The following is a 22327-nucleotide window of genomic DNA, read 5'->3' as shown; positions in this document are numbered from 1 at the left end:
TGTGCCCCCGGCCCAGGGAGGGAGACAAGCCCGTCCCTGTCACCAGCCCCCAGCCCGCGCCCCCGCTTCCGGGCCTGGGGCTGCTGGCACGGTGCCCGGGCCGGGCTGCAGCCAGCTCCCAGCGCCGCTAATTGCTTTAAAAGGGCAGGACTGCTGCCGGCTCCCACCCCGCTTCCCGGACTGCCAGCCCTGGCACCAGGGAGCCCCATGGCAGGGGACACCCGGCCCCTGCCCCTCCCCGCCATTGCTGGGTTCACTGGGACACGGCCTGGCGCTGCGGCCCCCGGGGAGGCTGGCACGGGGGACAAGGAAATCCTGACATACTGGGGGGAGGGTGGGGGGGAACACGCCTCCAGGTGCCTTTGCGCTGTTGTTTTTCACCTGCAAGGCCGTGCTGGAGATTTGCTCCCTTTCGATTAGGTTTTAACCTTTGTTTCCCCCAGATTTGGGGGGGGGGTGCGGGGTGGGGGGCAGGACAGGCCCCGTGAGGCCAGGCCGCCTGATTTAGCTCTGGCCCAGGAAACATAGGGAGAAAAAAAAAACAAAAAACAATATAATTGTCTCACAACACAAATGCATTTCTTCTACCACTCTGTGGACCCCACTGCTGGTACCAGTCCTGAGGCCGCAGCTGGGAGGGCCGGGGGCTCTGTGGAGCCGCGGGTGGGCCCAGCCTGCTCCAAACTGGGGGGGTTACAAAAGGGGCGAACCCGGCCGAAAGGCGAGGCACCAGGAACGGGGCAGCAGGAACGGGGCAGCAGGAACGAGGCAGCAGGAACGGGGCAGCAGGAACGTGCGGCTGGGATTCGCCGCCCCCGCAGAGGCAGCGCCGGAGGCTGGCGCAGCTGCGGTTCCCACGGCAGATGCATTTCCCACGGCAGCTGTGCTCCCCCGGCTCTCCTGGGGGTGCTGAGGGCTTGTAAGGGAGCAGGGTGGAGCCCAGCACCTGGCACCCAGAGGTGCCGCGGAGCTGGCCGAGGATGCCCAGGGCCAGAGGCTCCTGGCGTCCTCTTCCGTAGGCAGCCCTGCCGCGGCGAGGGGCAGCTCCTTGCTGCTGATGCAGGGGCAGCAGTGGAGGACGAGGCCTGGGAGCAGTCTCAGGGAGGGGAAGGAGCCGTGTGGGAGCAGGGGCCGGGGCTGCCCTGCTTAGGCGAGCTGGGACGTCACTTCCCACCCCCAGCTTTTCCCCGGATGCTATAGCAGAGCTGGTGCCAGGAGCCCGGGGCCATCTGGAAAGGCTTGCTGACAGCAGCCAGGGACCTGCCAGAGACAATCTCCAGCATTTCAGCAGGGTTCAGCCTCGCTGCTGGCTCCCGCTCTGCCCTGCATGCCCTCAGTGGAGGCTGCGCTCCTCCAGCCACGCAGACAAGCCCCTCGGGGAGGGCCGGGACGCCCCTCAGCCCCAGCAAGGGACCGGTCGGAGCCCAGCACCTTGCCTCTCCCGGCAGCTTTCCATGGCTGGAGGATTGGCGTCCCGTTCGGCTGAGCCCTGCCAGGATACACCCCCGCGGGGCAGTCCCAGCTTCCCAAAATAGTCTGGAGAAGCCCAACCTGGAAAAGACCCGCAACTCAGCGTCCTCTGGGATGGGGCCCCTGGCACCCACAGCTCTGCACTGCAGAGTGGCAGGAGGTGACCCAGGGCTGGCAGAAAGGATGTCCTCAGCTGCCCTGCACCCACATCCCCCTGCCACAATGCCCTGGCTCAGGCAAGACCAGAGCCTGTGGCTGCGTGATCCAGGGCAAGGTGGCTCCTCCCGCCCCGTTCCCCTTCCCGGCCAGGGGACAGGCACACTGGGGGCCGCCTCTGCAGCCACGGGAAGGAGACCCAGCATGGCCAGCAGCACCCAGAGCGACTCCTTGCGGCACCCACTGCCCCCAGGGAGGGAGTGAGGTGCGAATAGCTGCAGCCGATAAACAGAGCCCGCCTGGTGCTGTTCAGGGGCCAACAGCAGGAAGGCAGAGACGCAGTGGTATTCACAGGGAGCCAGGAGCCAGTTTGCCTCAGTTCCCCTCTCACTATTCCAAGGGCAGCAAGCTCCATCTGCAGGAAGAGCCTCAGCCACCCAATGCGTCCCGCATCCTGCAACAACCTTCCCACAGGGGTGATGGCGGAGACCAGGGCTGGCAGAGACCTGCTTCTGCCTACTCAGTGCTGTCACAGGGGCTGATGTGCTTTCTCCTCTGGCAGGGAAAAAGGGAAGGATTGCAGCCCACGGGCCCAGGCAAGGAGCTGCAGCAGGAGCCTCCACCCTCCTCTTCCTCTGCAAAACCAGGGCATGGATCCCTGCGTGCTGCAGGGAGAGGACCCGGAAAGCAGAGAGGAAGCCGGGCTCAGCGTAGAGGAAGAGCCAGGGCCAGGACACGCCAAAGCACTGCCTGCCTGCCTCAAGGCCAGAGGAAATGCTGCTGCAGGAGGACAGAGGGAAGAGCTGTGGAGTCAAGGGAATCATGAAAAGCCACTTGCTATGACCATGACACACCGTGAGGAAAGGCTGTGGCTCGGGATGCTACCTGGGCAGGGGCACACAGTGGTGCTAAGATGACTCTGCTGTGGGTGGGACGCATCCACCAGGCACATCAAGCTTGGCCCATGTGCGCTGCTTGCCCCCGTTACCTCCTCTCACATCCACACTGCAGCCACCTGCCTGCTCTCCTTAATGCCAGAGCCTTCATCTCACAGGGAGGAAAGTCACCCTGGGGGCCACGGGGGCAACACACGAGGTGACAGCAAAGCAGACAGTCTGCAGGTTTGTTTCAGCACAACTTCACATCCATCATCTCCTCACCTCCAGCAACACCGAGGCTTTCCCCATCCGGTACCAGGGGCAGCTGTCAGGGCACGCAGCCGCTCCCTCATCCGAATAAAATCTTGCTCGGTGCAGCTCACCAGGGGAAGTGCTCAGTCCCCTCCTGCACATGGCAGGAAGGTCACCTCCCACCGTGTGCAGAAGTGGCAAAAGCCCCCAGTACGGTCATTCATTTTTCCTGGGCAGTATCCAATGGCAAAACTTAAGATAAATATTTCCCTTGCCTCCAGCACCACCCAACCCACACTGGACAACAGCTGCAGAGGATTAGCATCATGTTGGAGGTATAATCCCTCTATGGAGAGGGCAGTATTTAGCGGAAGACATCCAGGAAGATACAGAAAGGGAGGAAAAAAGGGCAAGAATATGAGTTTGGCCCAGATCTTCTTGATTCCTGGATATCACCTCCATGATCAGAAGCAAATGAGACTTACTCCTCTGTAAGGCAAGGAGCTGAAGAGACAACCCAGCCCACGAGGGTACCTGTCACACACCTTCTCAGCACACTCCAGAGCAGGGATGCCTGCCTGTGATCCTGCTCTTGGTGCTTTATGTCAGGATCCACTTAACAGGAAGGGGACAAAGAGCAAGGGAAAAGCCAGAAGCAGGGACAGAAGCCTGTACCAGTGTCTTACTGTTCCACTGGGCTGGACACACCGACTTCTGCCTGGGCCGCAGAGCACAAAGGGCAGAAACCAGTCCCAGGAAATCCCACTGTGCACTTCTCCTGCATGGAGAGCACGCATGCAGCAGCCATCCATGGGGTAGGCTCCCGTTTGTGGACCTGCATCCCTCCGGCATCCACTCTTCCCATGCAGGGCGATGTTGCATCCCAGCTGGGTCGAGAGCCTTAACCCAAGCAGTAAAAAGCCGTACCCTTCATCACAGGAGTTTTGCTAATGCACATTTACTCTAGAAAGTGACTACCGATGCGATTCCTGTGGTATTTTGGCCTGTCTGCCAGCAGCATCCTCTTCTCCTTGGGAAGGGGAAAGAACATCCCAACTTTCCTTGCCTTCACAACAATGGGATAGTTAAGGTTCCAATGGGAGAGCAGGATTAAAATAGGATTATTCTTGAACTGCACTCTATAAATCCACCACAATCTGCCCCTACAGGAAAGGGCCAGTATCTGATGATGCTCCACCTTGTACAGCATATAAACAGGAAGATTCAGTATTCTCCCTCATATTAAAAAAAAATACAGAGCCCACATAGATGTAAGGGTTTGTGGCTAGGAGTTCATTCCAGCGAACCCGCTGGCACAGCTCCTAGAGACCGCACAGGAATTGGCAGCAGGGCCCATCTCATCCCTCCGCAGAGGCAGCCAGCTCGGGGACCCAGGGAGCCTAGCCTGTGTTCATGCAGTTAAGGTTAGTCACTCAGAGCAAGACCAAATCCTCAATGGACGAGGGACAGCCAGCGATGGGGGCCCAGTGGGCTAGGAAAGGCAGCAGCCGTGCCGTGTGAGCATTTGGCTGCTGGCAACTTCTGCAAACGTGCTCCTGAGCAAGGGCCCGTGGGAAGGGATGCTTTACCTTGCCAGGGTTTGATGGATTCCCTCAGCAGCCGAGACTCCCCTGCTCCCGCGAGTTTGCAAACCTGTCAGGAAAGCCTAGCCATAGACTTCATTACGACTGATCCTTGGCACACGGCGCAGCGTGACTCCACTTGACAAAGCTCAAGTCCAGCCAAGCCATGACAGACATCAAAGCGGGATGGATGGTGCATCCCCACGTGGGCTTCCTTGCCTTGGCTCCTTGGAACTACCAAGCTATTCAACTGCTATAAAAACTAGAAAGATTTTCTCCACAAAGCCTTCAGCACCGATTGGCAGCACAGAGTCAGTACCTCCCTTTCAAATCATGGCAGCTTCAAGGTGCACATAAGGCAAGTGCATTACAGGTGACCCACGGGGAGTCCACGTAAAGGAGCAGCTGTGTACCCTCAGTCAGCAATGTCCAGCCTTTAAACCAGCTGGACTGAACTCAGAATCTGGTGCAGATTCAGGGCAGATGTCCCCCAGCACACTCTCCTCCCGTGGACACCAGCTTTGTTTTACAGGACAATAATGTACAGGGAAGTTTTCCCAATTTGCTGCGCAGCCCAGAACCAGGGAGGGACCAACACCAGCCCATGGTACCCACCAGCCCAAGGAGCTGCTGGGGCTTGGCCCCAGGGAGGTACGGCAACAGATTCTCCCAGACTTTCTCCATTACTGGTAGAGGTTTGCAGCCTCCTCTCAGTATGCCTTTCCACAACAAAGGCAAATTGGTTTGAGACAGGGAAGGGCAGCCTCAGAACAGGAAAAGACTTCCGCTTCTGTTCGCTTCTGTTCTGCTGCTTTGCTAAACCTCCCCTTTGATCCCCAGGGAAAGGAACAATTTGGCAGTTGGAAGGCTATTGTGTGCCTTTTGCTATAAGTAGCTGCTAAATGCTTGGCTGAGAGCAGGATTGAGCTGTTTAACCACACAGCTATCAGAACTGTGCCCGTTTAACAAGCAGGTAAGAACAATTTGTCACTGCTGGGAAAATGGCTTCAAATAAGCAGGGAACGAAAAACCTATTTCCATGTACCAAAAGTGAACGCTACGGGTTTTGTCACAGGTCAGCTATCCCCAGTTCTTGAACTGGAATAAGCTACTGTGTATAGCAGATCTTGTCTCCTCTACTGAAACCTTGTTATTTTTCCTCTCTCCAGATTATTGTTGTCCACATCTGTAATGACCCTTAAAAAGTGAGGCTGCCAATCAAAGACAAATCCTAACATTTAAGTTCCTAAAGAAACTCCTCAGCACCTTCCGCAGTGCTAACACGTGGAAATTAAAGGACCCACCAAAGGAGGAAGATGCCAGGAGAAGACTTACAAACAAAGTCATATGTTTAATAATTTTCCAAGAGCGAGTATTACATCCATACTTAGAGCATATATAAAATAATAGATGGAAAACAAGGAAAGAAAGATAAAGTTGGTATCTTCAAGAGGGCACACTTAACCCTGTAATTCCCACTGAATCCCTTATTCGAAAGGGCTGTGGCCACTTTGAGCAACCTTTGTGCAACATGAGATCAGGTACTATGCTACTTGCAGTGCTTAGGCTCAGCACTTTAGGAACAGTTAGGAAAACTCTGATTCTGTGCAACTCGCACACCAACAACATAGTCCCAGACCTGTTACATGGTTAATTGTGTCCTGTCTAGAAGAGGGGTACCAGATGAATCAAAGCTACCCTAGACAAGGTGAGCCGATCGAAATCTTTGCTTCAGCAGGGCCTTCTCTTCCACCTGCTTGTGTTGATCCCAAATATTTCTCGCATCTCTTCTGAACGTGGTGTTATTGCTGGACAGAGCAGGGAAAAGAAAGGAGACACTTACAGGACACTAAACATACAAGTAACACCAAGACTGTACTGGGAGGGCTCAGAGCTCCCTGGACAGCCCAAAAGGCAGTGATAGATTCCTCAGGGGTGTTGCCTACTGTTAACACTGCCTCCACCTTCCACTAAGATCAGCACCCAAGATCCTTGAGATCCTGCCAAGGAATCTTCCCTGCTAAAACAAGCATCTGCACTGGGACAGCCTGGCCCTGGCAAAGGAGGTGCATCTCTGCAGAGCCTCAAGACTGCTGCCAGTACACCGAGGACTCCTGTCCTGCCACTGGGAACGCAGAACTCAGCATCTCCTCCTGCCGGGCAGCCACAGGCTTGTCTATCCCCTACCCACCCTGCAGCCCCACCACCCTTGGAAGACAAGGGCGGAGCTGCAGCGAGCTGCGAATAGCAAAGGCACCGTGCTGAGTCACGGGCGAAAGCTAAAGAGAGATGCTGGGAGGCTGCCACTCTGTCCAGCGTCCTTCAACACGAACTGAAAGGACACGGGGAGCAGCTGCACAGATCTCTCTGCTCCTAGATGGGAATGACAACTTCCACGTGCTTTGGCAGGAAAGCCACTCAGCAAGCCACCAGACAGACTGCTCGTCCTGGAAACAAAGAGGGTGCTCCTTGGCTGCAGGCCAAAGCTGGTGACAACTCTGCTGTTAGAATAAATTCTGGACTGTACAGGCAGCAGGGAAAGGATTAATGCTAGCCTGGCCCCACTGCTGCTACTGCCCTCCTTGCCCATAGCTAGCTCACCTTGGCCTTGTTCTGGACAGGCAGATACAGCTTGAACTCAGCTGGGAGCTCATCCTCAGAGTACAGCCGGTCCGAGAAGTACACCCGTCGGATGCGACAGTTGGCATGTATCTAAGAGTCAAAGTAAAGAGAGTGAGTCCTTTTTCCTCCACATCCAGCTTTGCAGTCACGCAGCAGTGTGGATTCCTCGGCTCAGCAGCCTGCACCACCGTTAAGTCCTTCCAGCTTGCCCATTGCTGCTAGATGGTCTGTCCCTCCTGCCCCAGCACCCCCGTTACTTTCCCCCTAGCAGCTCCACTCTTCCCCAGGCTACAGGTATGGGGACAACATGCCACAGCATGCCAGCTCTTCTTACTGTTATGTGGACCAAAGTCTAACCAGTCAGCCAAAATCCTTCCTTGTTTTGCAAGGAAGGAGACCTATTTTGGCTACCCCACTGTAAGTGTCCTGGCCTAAGCCTTCTCAGGAGGCCTCACCGACTCTCTGAATCTAGCAGAACATAAGAGAAGAAACACTGGCCCACGCCCCTGCTTTGCGGTAGCTGCTCTCTCCAGTGACTGAGGCTGTCTCAAGAAGCATGACCAACCTCCAGCATCTCTACCAACTGAGATCTGTCTTGGTTGCTTCATAGCAAGGAGTTCTTTGCTGTGAACCTACCTCTGCTTCTCCACAGGTATCAGCAACAGCAAGGAAGACAAATCTCAACCTGCTGCATTTTTAACGCTCCCTCTCTAGGGCCAATCTGAGGTCATGAATGAGACCGTCCAGTCTGTGCTGCCTCCACTACCAGCTGGAGTCACTCCAGTCTCCCTCGTGGGTGTGACAGAAGCCAGACATTTCCCAGGTAGGCTGTTTGCTGATCTCAGGGTAACCCCACCAGGAACCGCAGCAGTCTCTCCCATCATACTAAGGAACAGGCATGCTCAAAATAACACATGCCACTGGACACAGTAAATGTGAATCCCTAGCACAAGAAGCAAGTTACATGTCCTCAGCAGGAACATACACTGCATCATTTCCGATTCAAAAGACTCAGTCTTCACTGAGACTTCTTTCGAAGGGTCCCTCCACCTGCACTAGGAAAGAAGCCTAACCAGGGGTACGTAAGGAACGTATCACCCTGCATTGGTACGGGGCTTCCACCTGTCCCACTGCTGCCCAGTACACTTGGACAGTACAGCAGCACACAGCTAATTCCAAGCTAGCATCCACCCAGGACATATGGCACACTGCAGAGAGCTTGAGGTGGACTGTGACTCTTGACAGCCAGCAAGAGAAACAAGGTGGAAATGGACTCCTTCATCCCTGTCTAGCCTGGTGACATGAGGCAGCATCAAGACCTCCACTATCTCAGTCGTGCCTTTGCTCTCCCAGCTCTGCAAAGAGTTGGACTGGCGGAGGAACCAGATGGGGCTAAGCCTGGATTCCCAACCTCCAGCAAGGCTGTCCCAGCCAGCAAGAAGACTACCAGGTTGGTTCCTGCGGGTAGGACATTCCTGCTGCTTACCTGAACTCTTAGGGTCTCAATGTAATTTGTCCCATACGCCCGGCGTGTGAAGTCCGAGAGGTTGAACTGGATTTGGTTCCAGCCGTCGTCCAGCCGCATGGGCATGGTGCAGATGAAGGGCTTCACCCGAGTTGTGCTCTGGTAGTTACTGGCCCGGAAGCGCCGGCGTACGTTCTTGTCATCCAGCACCTGGGGCAATGAAGAAAGGCGGCTGACCCTGACGACAGAGGCCTCCAGCTCCCGAGACAGCATCTGTTCTAGATTCAGGCTCCACTTGTCTCTGAGATGGGGCTCTCCTACTCTCACCTCCTCGTTTTGCAGCATAAGTATTTTTAACAGCAAACAGACCCACTTTCAGGAATAGCTGCTATGTCACACTTGTGAGCTGACTGATGAGCTTGACAAGGTGAGCTCGTGACTGTTCGCAGAAGACCCAGTACAGCCCTGATAGCACAACTGCTTTGGGGACCGCATGCGGCTAGGGTCAAAGTTCCAGTACGAGCGCAGGCCCCCTGGCAGCTTCCTCACTAGTCCCTGAAGGGACTCCCCACTCTGCCCTCCTCACCTGCACTTCAAAAGTGAAGTATTTCTTCAGGTTCTTGATGATCATCACTAGGAAAGGTAGTTTGATGCCCAGGGTCTTCTTTGGATCAGCAGGGCATGTGATGTATGTGGTACTAAGAGGGACAGAAAAATGCTTTAGGATCTCACATGGCACAAAGCACACAGTCCCAAGTCCCAAGACTTTCACTTGAACTAATGCAATCTTGGAGGACAGGCAGGAATACAGAGCTGTGACCATAAGATCTCAGCAACAATCAGGGCTTTCTGTAACAGGAGGGACAATTTCAGAGGTAAGCTGCAGGGAGAACAAGCTAAAAGGCCCAAAGACGGCATTTCAAACCCCGCTTTTCCCACCCAGTTCGGGAAACACCTTCTTGAATGGCTTCACCTCCCTCATTTCAAGGCTATGTCAGCACTGTTTCTTAATACAACCCCCTTACCCGAGAAGGTAGAGCTCCCCCGAGCACAGCAGAAGCCCTGTGTGCTGTATATAGCTGGGAAGACAGAGGTCACAAGCCCTACAAGTAGACGTCATGTCTGGCAAGTTCTGTATCAACACATCCTGGGAGGAAGAGCAGCGCTGGCGCAGCCTGCCTGCAGGAGAGGAGTCTCTGCTCCCTTATAAGGAGCACCCTGCTCCAAAACAGCCCGCGGCTGCGGGGACGCGGAGCCCGCTAACGAAGGAGCCCCCGTCTTCCTCCCCAGTTGGTGGGGACAAGGTGGCTAAGTGAAGCAACATAAGCTATCTGCCTCAGAAATCTCCCTCTGACCCTCCTCTCTGCTGTCAGGAGCAGCTGTCACACGTGAAGAGCAGCAGAGCAGGCCTCAGACAATAAAGATACAGAAGGCAGAGGGCTGCTTTCTCAGTAACTGGTACTGAGTGGGAACCAGGTACCAAATACATCATTTGTTCCCAAGTGATGGAAAAATAAAAGGACTCTCCCTTCAGTCCCACTGAGGATGACAGGGAATTCCACAAGTATATCCAGGAAGAGGTCATTGCATCGCACCTCTCCTAAAAGAAAGGGCTGAGAGAGCTGGGTCTGTTCAGCCTGGAGAAGAGGAGGCTCAGGGGGATCTCATCAATGTCTATAAATACCTGAAGGGAGGGTGCAGAGAGGACAGAGCCAGGCTATTTCCAGTGGTGCCCAGTGCCAGGACAAGAAGCAATGGGGACAAACTGGAGCACGGGAGGTTCCTTCTGAACTTCAGCAAGCATTTTTGTGCTGTGCAGGTGACGGAGCACTGGCACAGGTTGCCCAGAGAGGTTGTTGAGTCTCCCTCCTTGGAGGTCTTCATAATCCATCTGACATGGTGTTGGGCAAGCTGCTCTGGGTGGCCCTGCTGGATCAGGGGGTTGGACCAGATGACCTCCAGAGGTCCCTGTCAGCCTCACCCTCTGTGATTCTCAGAGGCACGGTACGCTGCCAGAGAGGCAGCAGCGATCTGACCCCAGATTATTTCCTTCAGTTTACGGACAAAGAGACCATGGTAGAGCCTGAAGAAATGTCTGCTGGGCACCGACATCTTTCACTCAGCTCCAGGACCAAGCCCCCAGGGCACGCTAGGGCAGAAGCAGCCCTCTCCTACCTGACATTAGTTCCTTCAATCTCCAGCACCAGTGACTGGATGTCATTATCGGTGATTCGTTTGATATGGCCATTGCGCACCTGAAAGAGAAGCGGGTTAGACATTATTCAAGAGAGAAATCAAGAGACACATGGACAAGGGGAAAAAGATGCTGGGAAGACCCCTCTATATTCAGTTGGCTCCTACTGCCCTGGACACCTCTGTTTCCAAGATTTGATCACCACCCAAGAGCGCCAGGCCCCCAAGGCAGAGCCTGTGGCTGCACGAAGACTGAGTGCAAGACATGAATTTATTCAACCACGCTACAGTGAACACAAGTGACTCAAGCCTCATGTAAAACGCCCAAACAAACAAAAGGAACAATGTCAGAGCAAGAGCAATCCAAAGTGCGATACGATAAGGGGTAAAAGCAAGCATGGGCAGCACAGATGCAAGCAAAGGGAGCGTCCAGCAGCCACCAGCCACCACAGGGCCTCAGCCTATTGCTGGGCACAGCCGGCTGCCTCTGCGGAAATGCAGGACCAGGCGTGGGCTTGGGTCAAACTCTTGACAAACACAGAGCACACGAGCACAGAGCCATCGTCTGCTCTGCTAAGGGGCACAGCCAGCTCCCCACAGAGCTCAGGAAGGCCAGGCAGGAACCAGGAGCCAACACAAAGTTATTTTTCTCCACAAGCAAGATAGCTGAATCCCAGGGCCTAAGGATTTATTTCTTTAACGAAGCAGCTCTCTTCCCATCAAATTAATCTCAATTTAAAAGGTACTTTTGCTAATTAAGCCTTCCTCAATGCTAGATCAGCAAATTGCATCTCCTTCCAATTTCACAAATTAATTTCTTTAGCACCTATCACCACCGCTAATATTCAGGATACATTAAGCTTCTAATGGGATGGTTCCAGTCGGGAGCCACAAAATGATTTACAAGTTTGGCCATTTATCTTCAAAGTTCATCTCTTCACAGGGACCTACCTGGGTGATGTTGCACACGTTGCTGGAAGAGAGAGAAGCGCTGAAGCAGCCCACCTCCCTGCCTGTCTCTTAGTGGCTCAGAGAAACCACTAAGTGGTTTCATGAAATCTCAGCCTGGATCACCCAACCCCTGCTGCTAGGTGCCGGAGTGCAGCTTGTCCAGCCAGACTGCTCTCAACCCTGCTCTGAGCCCACGCAAATGCTTCCAGAAAGCATTAAGCTCAGAGAGAGGATCCTCACAGGGAAACCGTATCAAAACCTTTGCATCAAATGCAGCACCTGGGGGTTTATAAGTCTGTTCAGGAAAAAACAACCACACGAGATCTGGACTCCATGCCTTTTTCCACTCTCCCCCTTGCCTGCGCCAGCACCTTTTTTTTTTCCCCTAAATCATCAGCCCAGCAGAAGCCCCATGTACCTCTCTCTATTATAAGCGGTAACTAGCATAAAGGAAATTAAATCCTGTAACCCACAGGGGTGTAGCATGCTGACTTAACACCAGGAAATAACCCTGCCCAAGCACGACACAGCAGCATGGAACAAAGGCTGCCTCCGCGCCGTGCAGGACAGCTTTCACCAGGGGTAGCCTATGGCTCCATGCACAAGAAGGTTCGAGCTTGGACTTCTCCGGGAAGGCCAGTAACAGTACAGCTAAACATGCTTTAAACTGATTACTCAGCAGTGCTTCCATCTGCCACCTGGTCGCCTTCCTTAGCCTGTGGAAGGCTTCCCTTCCCCAGATTACAGAGACAATGAAAAGAAGCAACTCTTCTTCCTCAGCACGGCCAGAAAGAGGATGAAAGAAACAGAAAAGAGAGGAGATACTCCCAGTAGCGGCTCTGCGATAGCCCCCATCTTGAGGGGCTTTCCTCTACCTCACAGCGAGGCAGAAAGGTCTGATTTCAGAAATTTTAAAAAGATAAACACAACACTCCACATCTCTACTTCGCTATTATTTTCTAGCTGCCTTAAGTCTACGAAGGTGGATTTTTGGAGCTGGTAGAAAGGGTAGTAGCCTTCTTAGGACAGAAAATTCCTTCGTTTCCTCTGAATTCGGATAACCTGGAAGTTACGTGCTGTCTAAGGACAAGCTGAAAAAGCTCATTTCACAGACGTGTATCCCAAACCTCTCAGGGTTTAAAGGGAGCAGCAGCTCCAGACAATTCATTGTCTCTTAACACACGAATCTCCTACAGCTGTCATTGCTGCTAGCCACACTCGGCCAAAGTAACAAAGGCCAAAGGAGAGCAAGCCAGAGCGGCACGGTCCAAGGCCGACCTCTGGAGGCTTGCTCCCGAATTGCTGCCATCGCCATCAGATGATGATGGGCTTGTGCGAGGCTGGAGCCACACCAGCAGCTGTGAAACATGGCTGGCGCCATCGCCACCAGCCACGGCAGGCGAGGAGAGGCAGCAGAACAAGAGGCAGGAGCAGAGGCTGCCCGGCTTGGCTGCTGGCGCACGCAGACCCGGGGGGCGGCGAGCGGTGCCGACCGCTGCGCTCCAGGCGCAGAAATCTGGGGCCACCCAGACGAAGACGCCGTGTGAGGGAAGCAAAGGAGGGTGCCCACATTACCGAGTCAGAAGGGCTGCAAGAGTCCCTGATAACACTGTGATAAGGAGCTCTCAACCCCCACCACGTCCATCAGGGAAACTGCTATCTGCATCCCGGTGGCAGGACACTCATTTGGTGCTCAGGTGGGTATCAAATGCTGGCTGACCTCGCATCCTCCCAGCAGCATTTGAAATTGCTATGATATTCTGCCTTGACTTGCCAGCAGAACAAATGGAAAGTCCGCACAAGGACTGATAGGTCTGATAAGCTCCATCAAGCCATTCCCCTTTGCTCTGCGGAAAAGCATCAGCGGGTCTCCTGGAGATGGGCAAGCGTGTCTCCACACGCTGGCTGAGGGACAACGGCGGCAGGACGCTGCAGGAACAAACAGAGGGCTCTGAACTCCACACAAAAGGCAAACAGAAACCCTCTCACTCACAGACGGGTCTCCAGGGGAGGATCAGCAGCAGAGGAAGGCAGCCTCGGTGGTGCTGCCGGAGGGCCCTGGGGCAGGACGCTGATGGCTGGGAGGGATGGGGCTCGACAGGTCTCACTGCCAGGGCCTGCCCAGAGCTTACATGCTGTGGGGAAAAGGGGGAGGAGGGCAGGACCGTATCTGGCCCCACAGAGGGACACTATGGACTCTCACGCGGCACAGCAAAGCAAGGCTCTTAGTGCCCTGCTTCAGCCTCTAGTCAAATGAAGAAGCCTTCACATCCTACTGCCTCCATCAAGGCAAGTGGTGGGTGTCCTACAAGGGCCAGACAAGCTATGCTTGACATGCTTTCCCCATGTCACAAAGGCTTCAGATTCCCCACGTTTTTCACTGGGAGGACTGGGGGGGAAATCACCATCTGCTGATAATTTTGCAAAGACAAGAAAGGCCACATTAGGACATGTGGGGGTGGGAGGCATGCCCAGCAGCGGCAGAAGAGGGCTGAAGTGCCAACAGAGCACCACCACGCTGCACGGACCATGGCTCAGGGGGAGCTTGTGGTGATTCTTCTCCCTAACACATGCAGACCTCAGACAGACACTGCCATGGGCTGTTCGCTGCAGGGACACACTTTTGCTGCTGGCTGGATCCACACCAGCCAAGAAACAGCCTTGCTCAACTTCAACAGCAGAGATCCTTGAATGATAGACTAGCCTGAAATGGAAAGGACCCCCAAAGACTCAATGGAGTCCAACTCCTGGCTCCACACACGACCACCTAAAAATCAAACCATACGTCTGCAGATCAAGTTATATGTTAAAGCACTGTTCAAACGCTTCTTGAACACCAGCAGGCCTGGGTACCGTGACCACTTCCCCTGGGGAGCCTGTCCCAGTGCCCAACCCCCAACACGGTGAAGAACCTTTCCCTAACACCCAGCCTGACCCTCCCCTGTCCCAGCTCCATGCTGTCCCCTCGGGTCCTGTCGCTGTCCCCAGAGAGCAGAGCTCAGCGCCTGCCCCTCCGCTCCCCTCGTGAGGGAGCTGCAGGCCGCCATGAGGCCTCCCCTCGGCCTGCTCTGCCCTGGGCTGAGCAAACCCAGGGACTCCAACTGCTCCTCAAGTGTCACGCCCTCCACACCCTACGCTATCTTTGTAGCCCTCCTCTGGATGCTCCCTGGTAGTTTTATGTGCTTATATTTTGGTGCCCAAACCTGCACCCAGTCCTCAAGGTGAGGCCGCACCAGTGCGGAGCAGAGCAGGACAATCCCTTCCCTCACCAGCCAGCAGTGCTGTGCCTGAGGCACCCCAGGACACGGCTGGCCTTTTTGGCTGCCAGGGCACACTGCTGGCTCATCTTCATTTTTGTAGTATTAATTACCATCAAGTTTTCTCCCCTTCCCGATGCCCCAGCCCCAAATAACCCTCTCCAGTAGAAATGCCAGAGCTGTACGATTCTTGGGATGTCTGTGTTCGGACAGATCATCATTTCCCCATGAGTAAAAAACTGGAAAAATCCTCACAACCTTTGATCACATACTCACTTCAGGCCTGCTCACTTCTCCAATACGGACTGCGGTTGGCAGTCATTATGCTTGCCTGCTGTGAAAGCACCCAGCCCAGCAGTGGACAGCCCGGGTACAGGCTCTGTCCGCATGCCTCCAGCACGCCGGCACGCACGGTGCCCTGCCAGCAAGCGCACGCTGCCCAAGCCAGACACCGGCTTGACCCGCTGCTGCAGACCTGGCGACTCCTGCATCAAGCCGGAGAGGCTTCCCCTGCAGCGTGGCAGCCCCAAACCATCAGTGGCACTTCCCTCGGTGTACGTTCACACAGCCCGTGCACCGCCCAACAAACAGAACCGCAGCACAACCTGGGGTTCTGGAGGAGCTGTGTAGAGGTGATGGCCAAGCATGGACCTGCAAGGACTCCTCTCTCAGCTCCAACACGTCCTAAGCGCCACCCTTTGCCTCCTGCTGCTGTAAACGCACCAAGGGTGTTAGAACAGCAGCGACGAAGCTGTTACAAACCCACAACCTCAACCCATTTTAAATGCAAAAGTGAATTGAAAGACTGAATGCACTGACATCCGCAGGTAAAGAAGTCAGAAAACCCACCCCAATTTCACCCCACACCTTTGTGAGCAAGGCAGTCTTCCCAAGAAGCTCGTCCAAGCTAGAGGTGCTTCCTGAGGACAGAGGCCTGAGCAGGACAAGCACTCGCGCGTGGCTCTGCTGCTCACAGGGCGTGGGGCTGCTGTGACCGTGGTGCTAAGGACCGGCTGCACACAGGCACTACAGCGGGTGACAAAAAGCAGCCTGCACACACACACATAGGTGCTGCTCTTGGCAACAGCACTGCAAACTCTGTGTTAATCTTCTCCGGCCAGTGTGGTAAGGCCTTGTGTACAAACAGACATTGCTTATGTAAACGCCACGAGCCCAGCTCCCGCTGCACACCCCACAAGCTGCACGGACACGGTAGTGCCACCACGCACAGGGCAGTTCATGCTGCTTCAGGTCTCCACCACAACCTCCTCCTCAGAGCAGGGCCAGACCGGGCTGCCTACGGCTTTACCCAGGCTGGAGACACGCTGTGTCCCTCTGCGTGCTGGCCTTGCATCGCACAGACAAGCTGCCGATCCCTTTTTAAAGCCAGAGGCGTTCACGCAGAAGCCCTAAGACAGGCACATGGGAGCAGCCAGCCCATGCGAGGCAGCCCGGTGCTCCCTGCCCGCGGGGAGGAGGCTGTGCCGGCTGTGCCTGTCCCCGTCCCCACTCGGTCCCTGCACCAGCCCTCTCAGGGCAGCACGCAGCCCCGCCGAGCCGCCGCGGGGGCTTCTGCTCTTTTCCAGGCCACCAGAGACCCAGGTTAGGCCGGAACGCGAGGGGCTGAACGCGCCTGGGAGCGGGGAGCCTGCGGGGGGACACAGCCGGGGGGGGGGGGGGGGCAGCGCAGGCACCCCGAGGACGGGCCGGGGGGGGGGGGGAACGCGACGCGGCGAGGCTCGGGAGGGGGAACCCCGCCGGTTTGCGGCACGCAGGGGCAGCGCCGCCCTCGGCTCGCCCCGGCCCCGCCGCCCCCGCCCCGCTCCGCACCTTCTTGTCCCAGATCTGCAGCGGCTTGCTGCCGATGCTGTAGAGCACCGAGAGGAACCCGCTCTGGAACGTGTTCTTGAACATGGCGGCGGGGCCGGGGCCGCCGCTCCGCGCAGGGACGAAGCAGCAGCAGCAGCAGCAGCGCCGCCGGGATCGGGGCCGGGGCCGGGGCCGGTGCTGCCGGGTGGCGGCGCCGCCGATCCCCGAGGCTCCGCTCCCCGCGCAACGCCGCTTCCGGGGGCGGCGCTGCCGGGGCAACGGGGCCGCGGCCTGGGCGCGGGGCCCGGCGTTCGCCCCCCGGGGGTGGCGGTGCGGGGGGTGGCGGTGCGGGGGGTGGCGGTGCCGCCCTTCGGGAGCTGCGGGGACACCCGCACACCCCGCGGCTGCCGGGGAAGCCTCCTGCAGGTCTCTCCTGGCGGCGTTCCCTCAGGCGGCTCTTCGGGCCGCTGTTGTCACAGGATTGCAGGCTGGGTTGGGTTGGAAGGGACCCTTGAAGGGCACCCAGTCCAACCCTCTGCCGGCACCCGACCGCGTTGCTCAAAGCCCCGTCCGACCCAACTTTGAACAGTTCCAACGACGGGGCATCCGCTTCTTCTCTAGGCAGCCTGTCCCAGCGTGTCACCACCCTCATCGTGAAAATTTCTTTCTTATATCCCCTCTAAATCTACCTTCTTTTAGTTTAAAGTGCCCCTTGTCCTGTCACTGCAGGCTCTGCTAAAGACTTCTTGTCTTCCTTATAAGCCCCCTTTATTTATTGAAAGCCTGCCACAAGGTCTCCCCAAAGCGTCCTCTTCAGGCGAAACAACCCCAGCTCCTTCAACCTCTCCTCACAGGAGGGTCCTCCAACATTTTTGTGGCCCTCTGGACCTGCTCCAACATTGCTCCATCGTGGTGTGGAAATCGCAGAATCACAGAATTGTAGGGTTGGAAGGGACCTCAAGAGATCGTCGGGTCCACCCACTGACACCAGAGACACCTGTCATGAGGCAGACCAGGAGGAAGGCAGGCAGGGAAGGAAATCTCTCAAACACAGCAGCAGCAGCGGCGCTATCTATCACCACAAAGACCCCACCTTCTGCTTGGTGCTCTGGGCCTCGCAGAGGTCTCCTCCCCGAGCCAGCAGCTCCAGTGGCTGGCTTGTTTGTGCTGGCATGTGCAGACCCGTGGCCACCTGGTGGCCTGGATTTGTGGGTTAATGGACAGAGGCATCTTTGCCCTTCTAGAGCAGCTCCATCTCCTGGGTCTAGGAATATGGACGGCACGGCCACTGAAGGACTACAACATGCTCTCTGTTGGGTTGCGGGCAGTCTGCCCGGGGCCACTGGCATCTGCAGAAGTACCCAGCTCAGTGCATGCAGAGACAGGCACCAAAACCAAGGCACAAATGACTTTCCAAAGTAACAGTGGAGGCAAGAGCGCAAAGTGTCTTCCCATGAGTGTAGGGAACAGGTGACGCGATGTGGCTGAATGCAAGAGCAAGGGATTCTCCCTCTCTGCCCTTCACCAGCTGTCTCTGCTTAACCCAAAATGCTGCCACTACCCTTCACTGATGCTGATGAGCAAAATCCTCTGCAGTCAGGTTTTATGAAACCACTTGCACAGGAGTACATGGGTGGGTAGAGTCCTATCCCTGCAGTGTCTGTGCTGTCTGGCTGCCAAGGGACCATTTATTTGTTCAGGAAATCTGTAAGGCACAAAGACAAGAGCCAAATCCATTTCATCTTCAGAAGCAATCCTTATCTGAGCACGAGCAAGACGTGTCAGCTTACATTGTATAACCCTAGTTTTTCATGCTGTTTACGTACTCCTTTTAAATTGTTATTGCTTTCAGCTCTGGCCTAGCTTCCAGTGGGAAGTGTTAGCTGTTGGACTGTGTCCATCATCATGCTCTGAGATAAGGGAGCCATCAACAACTCTTGGGTCTTACTGAATGACTACAAAGAAACGTTTTTGTCTTTTTCTGAACTGGGATAAGATGCGGTGCCTTGCCAATGTCAGGGGAGGCTGATGTACAACTTTACTGTTGTGAAAATGCTTTTACATATAGACAGAGCCTTGCACAACTGAAGAGGCTTAACAGGGACAGCTTGAGCTAGAAATTGCATTTTTAAACAGAACTATATTACATTTCTACCTGCTGAAATAATGGCTATAGCGTCTACCTGCAATGCACAGACACTAAATAGCATACAATTTATCATCCTGCATCAGTTTGATAGCTGTGCTGTTTAACTCCAGGGCCCTGGATAGCTGTTGTTGCTACGAAATACCTCCTTCAAATCCCACTGGTGATCACATCCTTTGCCAGTTGTGCTTGTCTCTCCCTTGGGCCACAAATGCTCCGACTGTGTCAAACGTACAGTCCCTTGTAGCACCTGGGATAGCAGTGCTTTCTCCTCCGTTTACAATTCCACACTATCAGGCTGTTAATTCTTACACAAACAAGTAGAGCACATAAAAGCAAGGCATGATTTAGAAATTATCAGCTATACCTTGTCAATGGTTTGGAGTACACTGTATGGAGTACATGATTAAATAACTTGTTCCCTTAATTAGATGGTAAGAGACAACTGGGACAAATATCCAGCTGTCATTCCTGAACAGCCTGCTCATTCACATGCTCTCCACTTACCATTTTAATGTCGTGTTTTGCTGCAAGGGATGTACGTGGAATATGTTGCAGTTTCAAATTGTCTCTATTTCTAAGTAAATTCTAAAGAAAAATAATACCTGTCGTCTCTCCTTCCTTAGGGCATGTGCAGGCCGAAGGAGAGGGCAGAAACAAAGATGGCATGTTAGCATAATGGGGAGTCAACACAAATTAACAGCCAAGGCCGGCATTCAGAAAGCGGTCTCTGGGAGATGTATTTTGATGGGACTTGCACGCTGATGTTATCCACCTGGAAGATCACTAGCAAGGTGCTGACATTCCTTCCTGCCCCATTCCTCATTCCCAGGGTGTAGAGGAACTGAATTTTGGGGAATACACAGAGGAAAAGCCCCCTTTTAAGAGAACAATCTGGTCCAAGAAGTGAGCAGCTCCAAAAATAGCTGTCCACTAAAGCATTTCCTGCCCTTCAGAGTTCCCAGCAATCTGATGCCTTCAGAGGAATAAGATCTTCAGGAAACTCCTGAAATGTTTCTCCTCTGAAGCTTCACATGGCTGGATGCAGTTACTGGAGCCAAACATAGCAGCTCTCTCTAGTATCAGCAAGCCTGTGCTTGCCTTGGGGCACACGCTCCGGGTTCATGGCCTGGGAAATCCTAACCAAGGCCAATGCCCTCTCAGCATAAGCCATCGCTGGAGAGCAGAGCAGTTTGTTAGTGCTGCATGTCCCAGTGGGCCTGCTGAAAGGATAGTGCTCAGACTGTAAATCCAGGACCAAATTCAGTCGGTACCTCTGTGAGCCAAAAGCCTTCACTGCATGGCAAAACAAGAGCAAAGCAATGACTTCTGCAAGGACTATGGGACCCTGGAATCTGCCCAGATGACGCCAGCCATCTCCCCCAGCTTGGATTTTCCTCTGGGAGTGGGACTGGGTGAAGGGCTGCTGTAATGAGGAAACCAAAAAGGGAATTAGGAAGGAAATGCACAGCCACAACACACGGGAAGGCAAGGTGTGTAAGCAGCTTTGGATGCTGAAGGAACTTGGATGAAGGCTGTTGAAGACTTCGGGCCTCATGCTGGCTGAACTATGAACACTGTAGGAGGAAACAGAGGAAACTCGGCTGCTGATAAGCAAGGGATCAGAAAAGAAAAGCGGAGTGGAGAGGCAGTGTGTGCAGAAGGCAGTGCCAGCATGGGCTGGAGCTCTTTGTCAGAGAAAGTCAAGGAAGTGGGACATGCCCCCACGGTGGCATTGCAAGGTGCAAGAATGAACAAAACCTTTCTGACTCTGGAGAAACCTAAGACAAGAAATGAGCTGGCAAATAAGAGTTTATTTTTGACAAACAACAAGAATAAAAAAGGAAAATGCTAGTCACTAGGAGCATCCTTTAGAGACCAACTGTTCTCTAACAGCAGGCAGGCAGCAAGTGGGGATGGAAAGCAAGCCCCAGCAGTGTCAGGAGAGGGATGGATGAAGGGGCAATAGCACTCTTATATAGAATCATAGACTATTGTGAGTTGGAAGGGACCCACAACAATCATCAGTGTCAACTCCTGGCTCCACACAAGACCACCACCATGCTGCAGGGACCATGGCTCAGTGGGAGCTTGTGGTGATCCTTCTCCCTAACACATGTAGACCTCAGACAGACACTGCAATGCGCTGTTCCCTGCAGGGACACGCTTTTTTTCAGGGACATTTTGTCTAGAAGGATACTATAAGAGAGAGTTTCAAAAGCTTTGCTAAAAATGAAAAAGTCACATCTACTGGCTTCCCTTGGCCAACTTGGTAGGTAACCTCGTCAGAATCTGCAAAGGGAGAGTGCAGGACAGAGCCAGGCTCTTTTCAGTGGTGCCCAATGCCAGGACACAGAGGCATTGGGAACAAACTGGAGCACAAGAGGTTCCTTCTGAACATCAGGAGGCACTTCTGTGCTGTGTGGGTGACGGAGCACTGGCACAGGTTGCACAGAGAGGTTGTTGAGTCTCCCTCCTTGGAGATCTTCAAAAACTGTCTGGAGATGGCCCTGGGTACCCTGCTCTAGGTGTCCCTGCTTGAGCAGAGGGGTTAGACCAGATGACCTCCAGAGGTCCCTTTCAACCTTAACTATTCTGTGACTCTATAAAAGTAAATTGAGTTAATTATGTAGATCAGCACAGCCCTTCACTACCTTGCGTATGAGGGCTGTCACTAGGAACTGACTTGAACTTACCTGTACTGTTTACGTCAAGGTTACCTACCACATACCATCAGGTACACATCCACGTCTGACTCCATGCCAGCACACGTCCAAATGTGATACCATGAGAAGAGTGGTGGCAAATTTCCGCAGCTACTCACAGGCTTCATGCAAAGGCCAGCTCCTGTATTTCCACCTCAGCTGCTGCACAGGGACAGCGCAGAGCAGCACTGTGTGCTCCTGTGCCAGCAGGACCCATGGTTCACCTTTCCCACCCATGGTTCACCTTTCCCAAAGTCCCCTCCCGGGACCCTGGGTCTGACCTTCATACAGAGCCTTGTTTTAGAGGTCTCTTCAGCCTGGGAACCTTCAGTTACTGGGGCACAGAGGAAAAAACACACGGGGAGTGAAGGAGTGGGGCAAGACAAGAGAAATGACCACGTATAGAGTCCAGTAGGAAGGATTAGACAAGAGTTTCAAGTAGTTCAGAGTTCAAGTTAACATCCAGCCCTCAACACTGGCTTAGAAGTGAAGGCTGCCTGCCGTGGCAGCGCTGAGAGGGAGGAGGAGGAGAGTCTCAGCCCGGGACAGAGGAAGAGAAGGGAGCTCCTGGAGTGCTGGGACAGCCAAGAACTAGCCCCGTGGGTTGGAAGAAGTGGGTACCAGCATCAGAACCCAGTCTGCCATCCAGACAGGCACCTCCAGAAGAGCATGGGGGTCTGAGAAGGAATGCTCCTAAAGGTGTCAAGTGGCCCCTTTTGCCTCTGCTCTCGGAGACTGTACTACCAGCTGCTCATGCTCTCCTTGCTGAGCCCACCCTGGCAGTCCACAGGGAAAGGCTTTTGCTGCAGGCATCCTTCAGCACAGCTGGTCCTGCCCCCC

The 22327-nt window shown here is 54.5% G+C and overlaps 1 protein-coding gene across 3 annotated transcripts; it reads right to left on the bottom strand.

Moving 5' to 3' along the window:
- Nucleotides 1–5672: 5672 nt before the first annotated feature.
- CFAP20 (cilia and flagella associated protein 20) lies at nucleotides 5673–16900 on the bottom strand (the record flags this gene model as incomplete). 3 transcript variants are annotated; one of them, XM_083852322.1, is made up of 6 exons in its annotated part: nucleotides 16658–16897; nucleotides 10602–10681; nucleotides 9013–9124; nucleotides 8448–8636; nucleotides 6941–7051; nucleotides 5673–6147 (listed from the first exon to the last, which is right to left on the bottom strand). In XM_083852322.1, exons 1-6 carry the CDS (start codon nucleotides 16739–16741, stop codon nucleotides 6142–6144), a joined length of 582 nt encoding a protein of 193 aa, XP_083708448.1. In that variant the 5' UTR covers nucleotides 16742–16897. The 3 variants fall into 3 exon arrangements, with proteins under 3 accessions (XP_083708448.1, XP_083708446.1, XP_083708447.1); XM_083852320.1 differs by lacking the exons at nucleotides 10602–10681; nucleotides 16658–16897 and adding an exon at nucleotides 10111–10577; XM_083852321.1 differs by lacking the exon at nucleotides 5673–6147 and having other exon boundaries at nucleotides 6932–7051; nucleotides 16658–16900.
- Between the last annotated feature and the right edge of the window lie 5427 nt (nucleotides 16901–22327).

This window comes from Anser anser, assembly GCF_964211835.1.
Source record: "Anser anser genome assembly, chromosome: 11".
Classification (NCBI taxonomy): domain Eukaryota; kingdom Metazoa; phylum Chordata; class Aves; order Anseriformes; family Anatidae; genus Anser; species Anser anser.
This window is presented reverse-complemented; position numbering and strand designations above follow the sequence as displayed.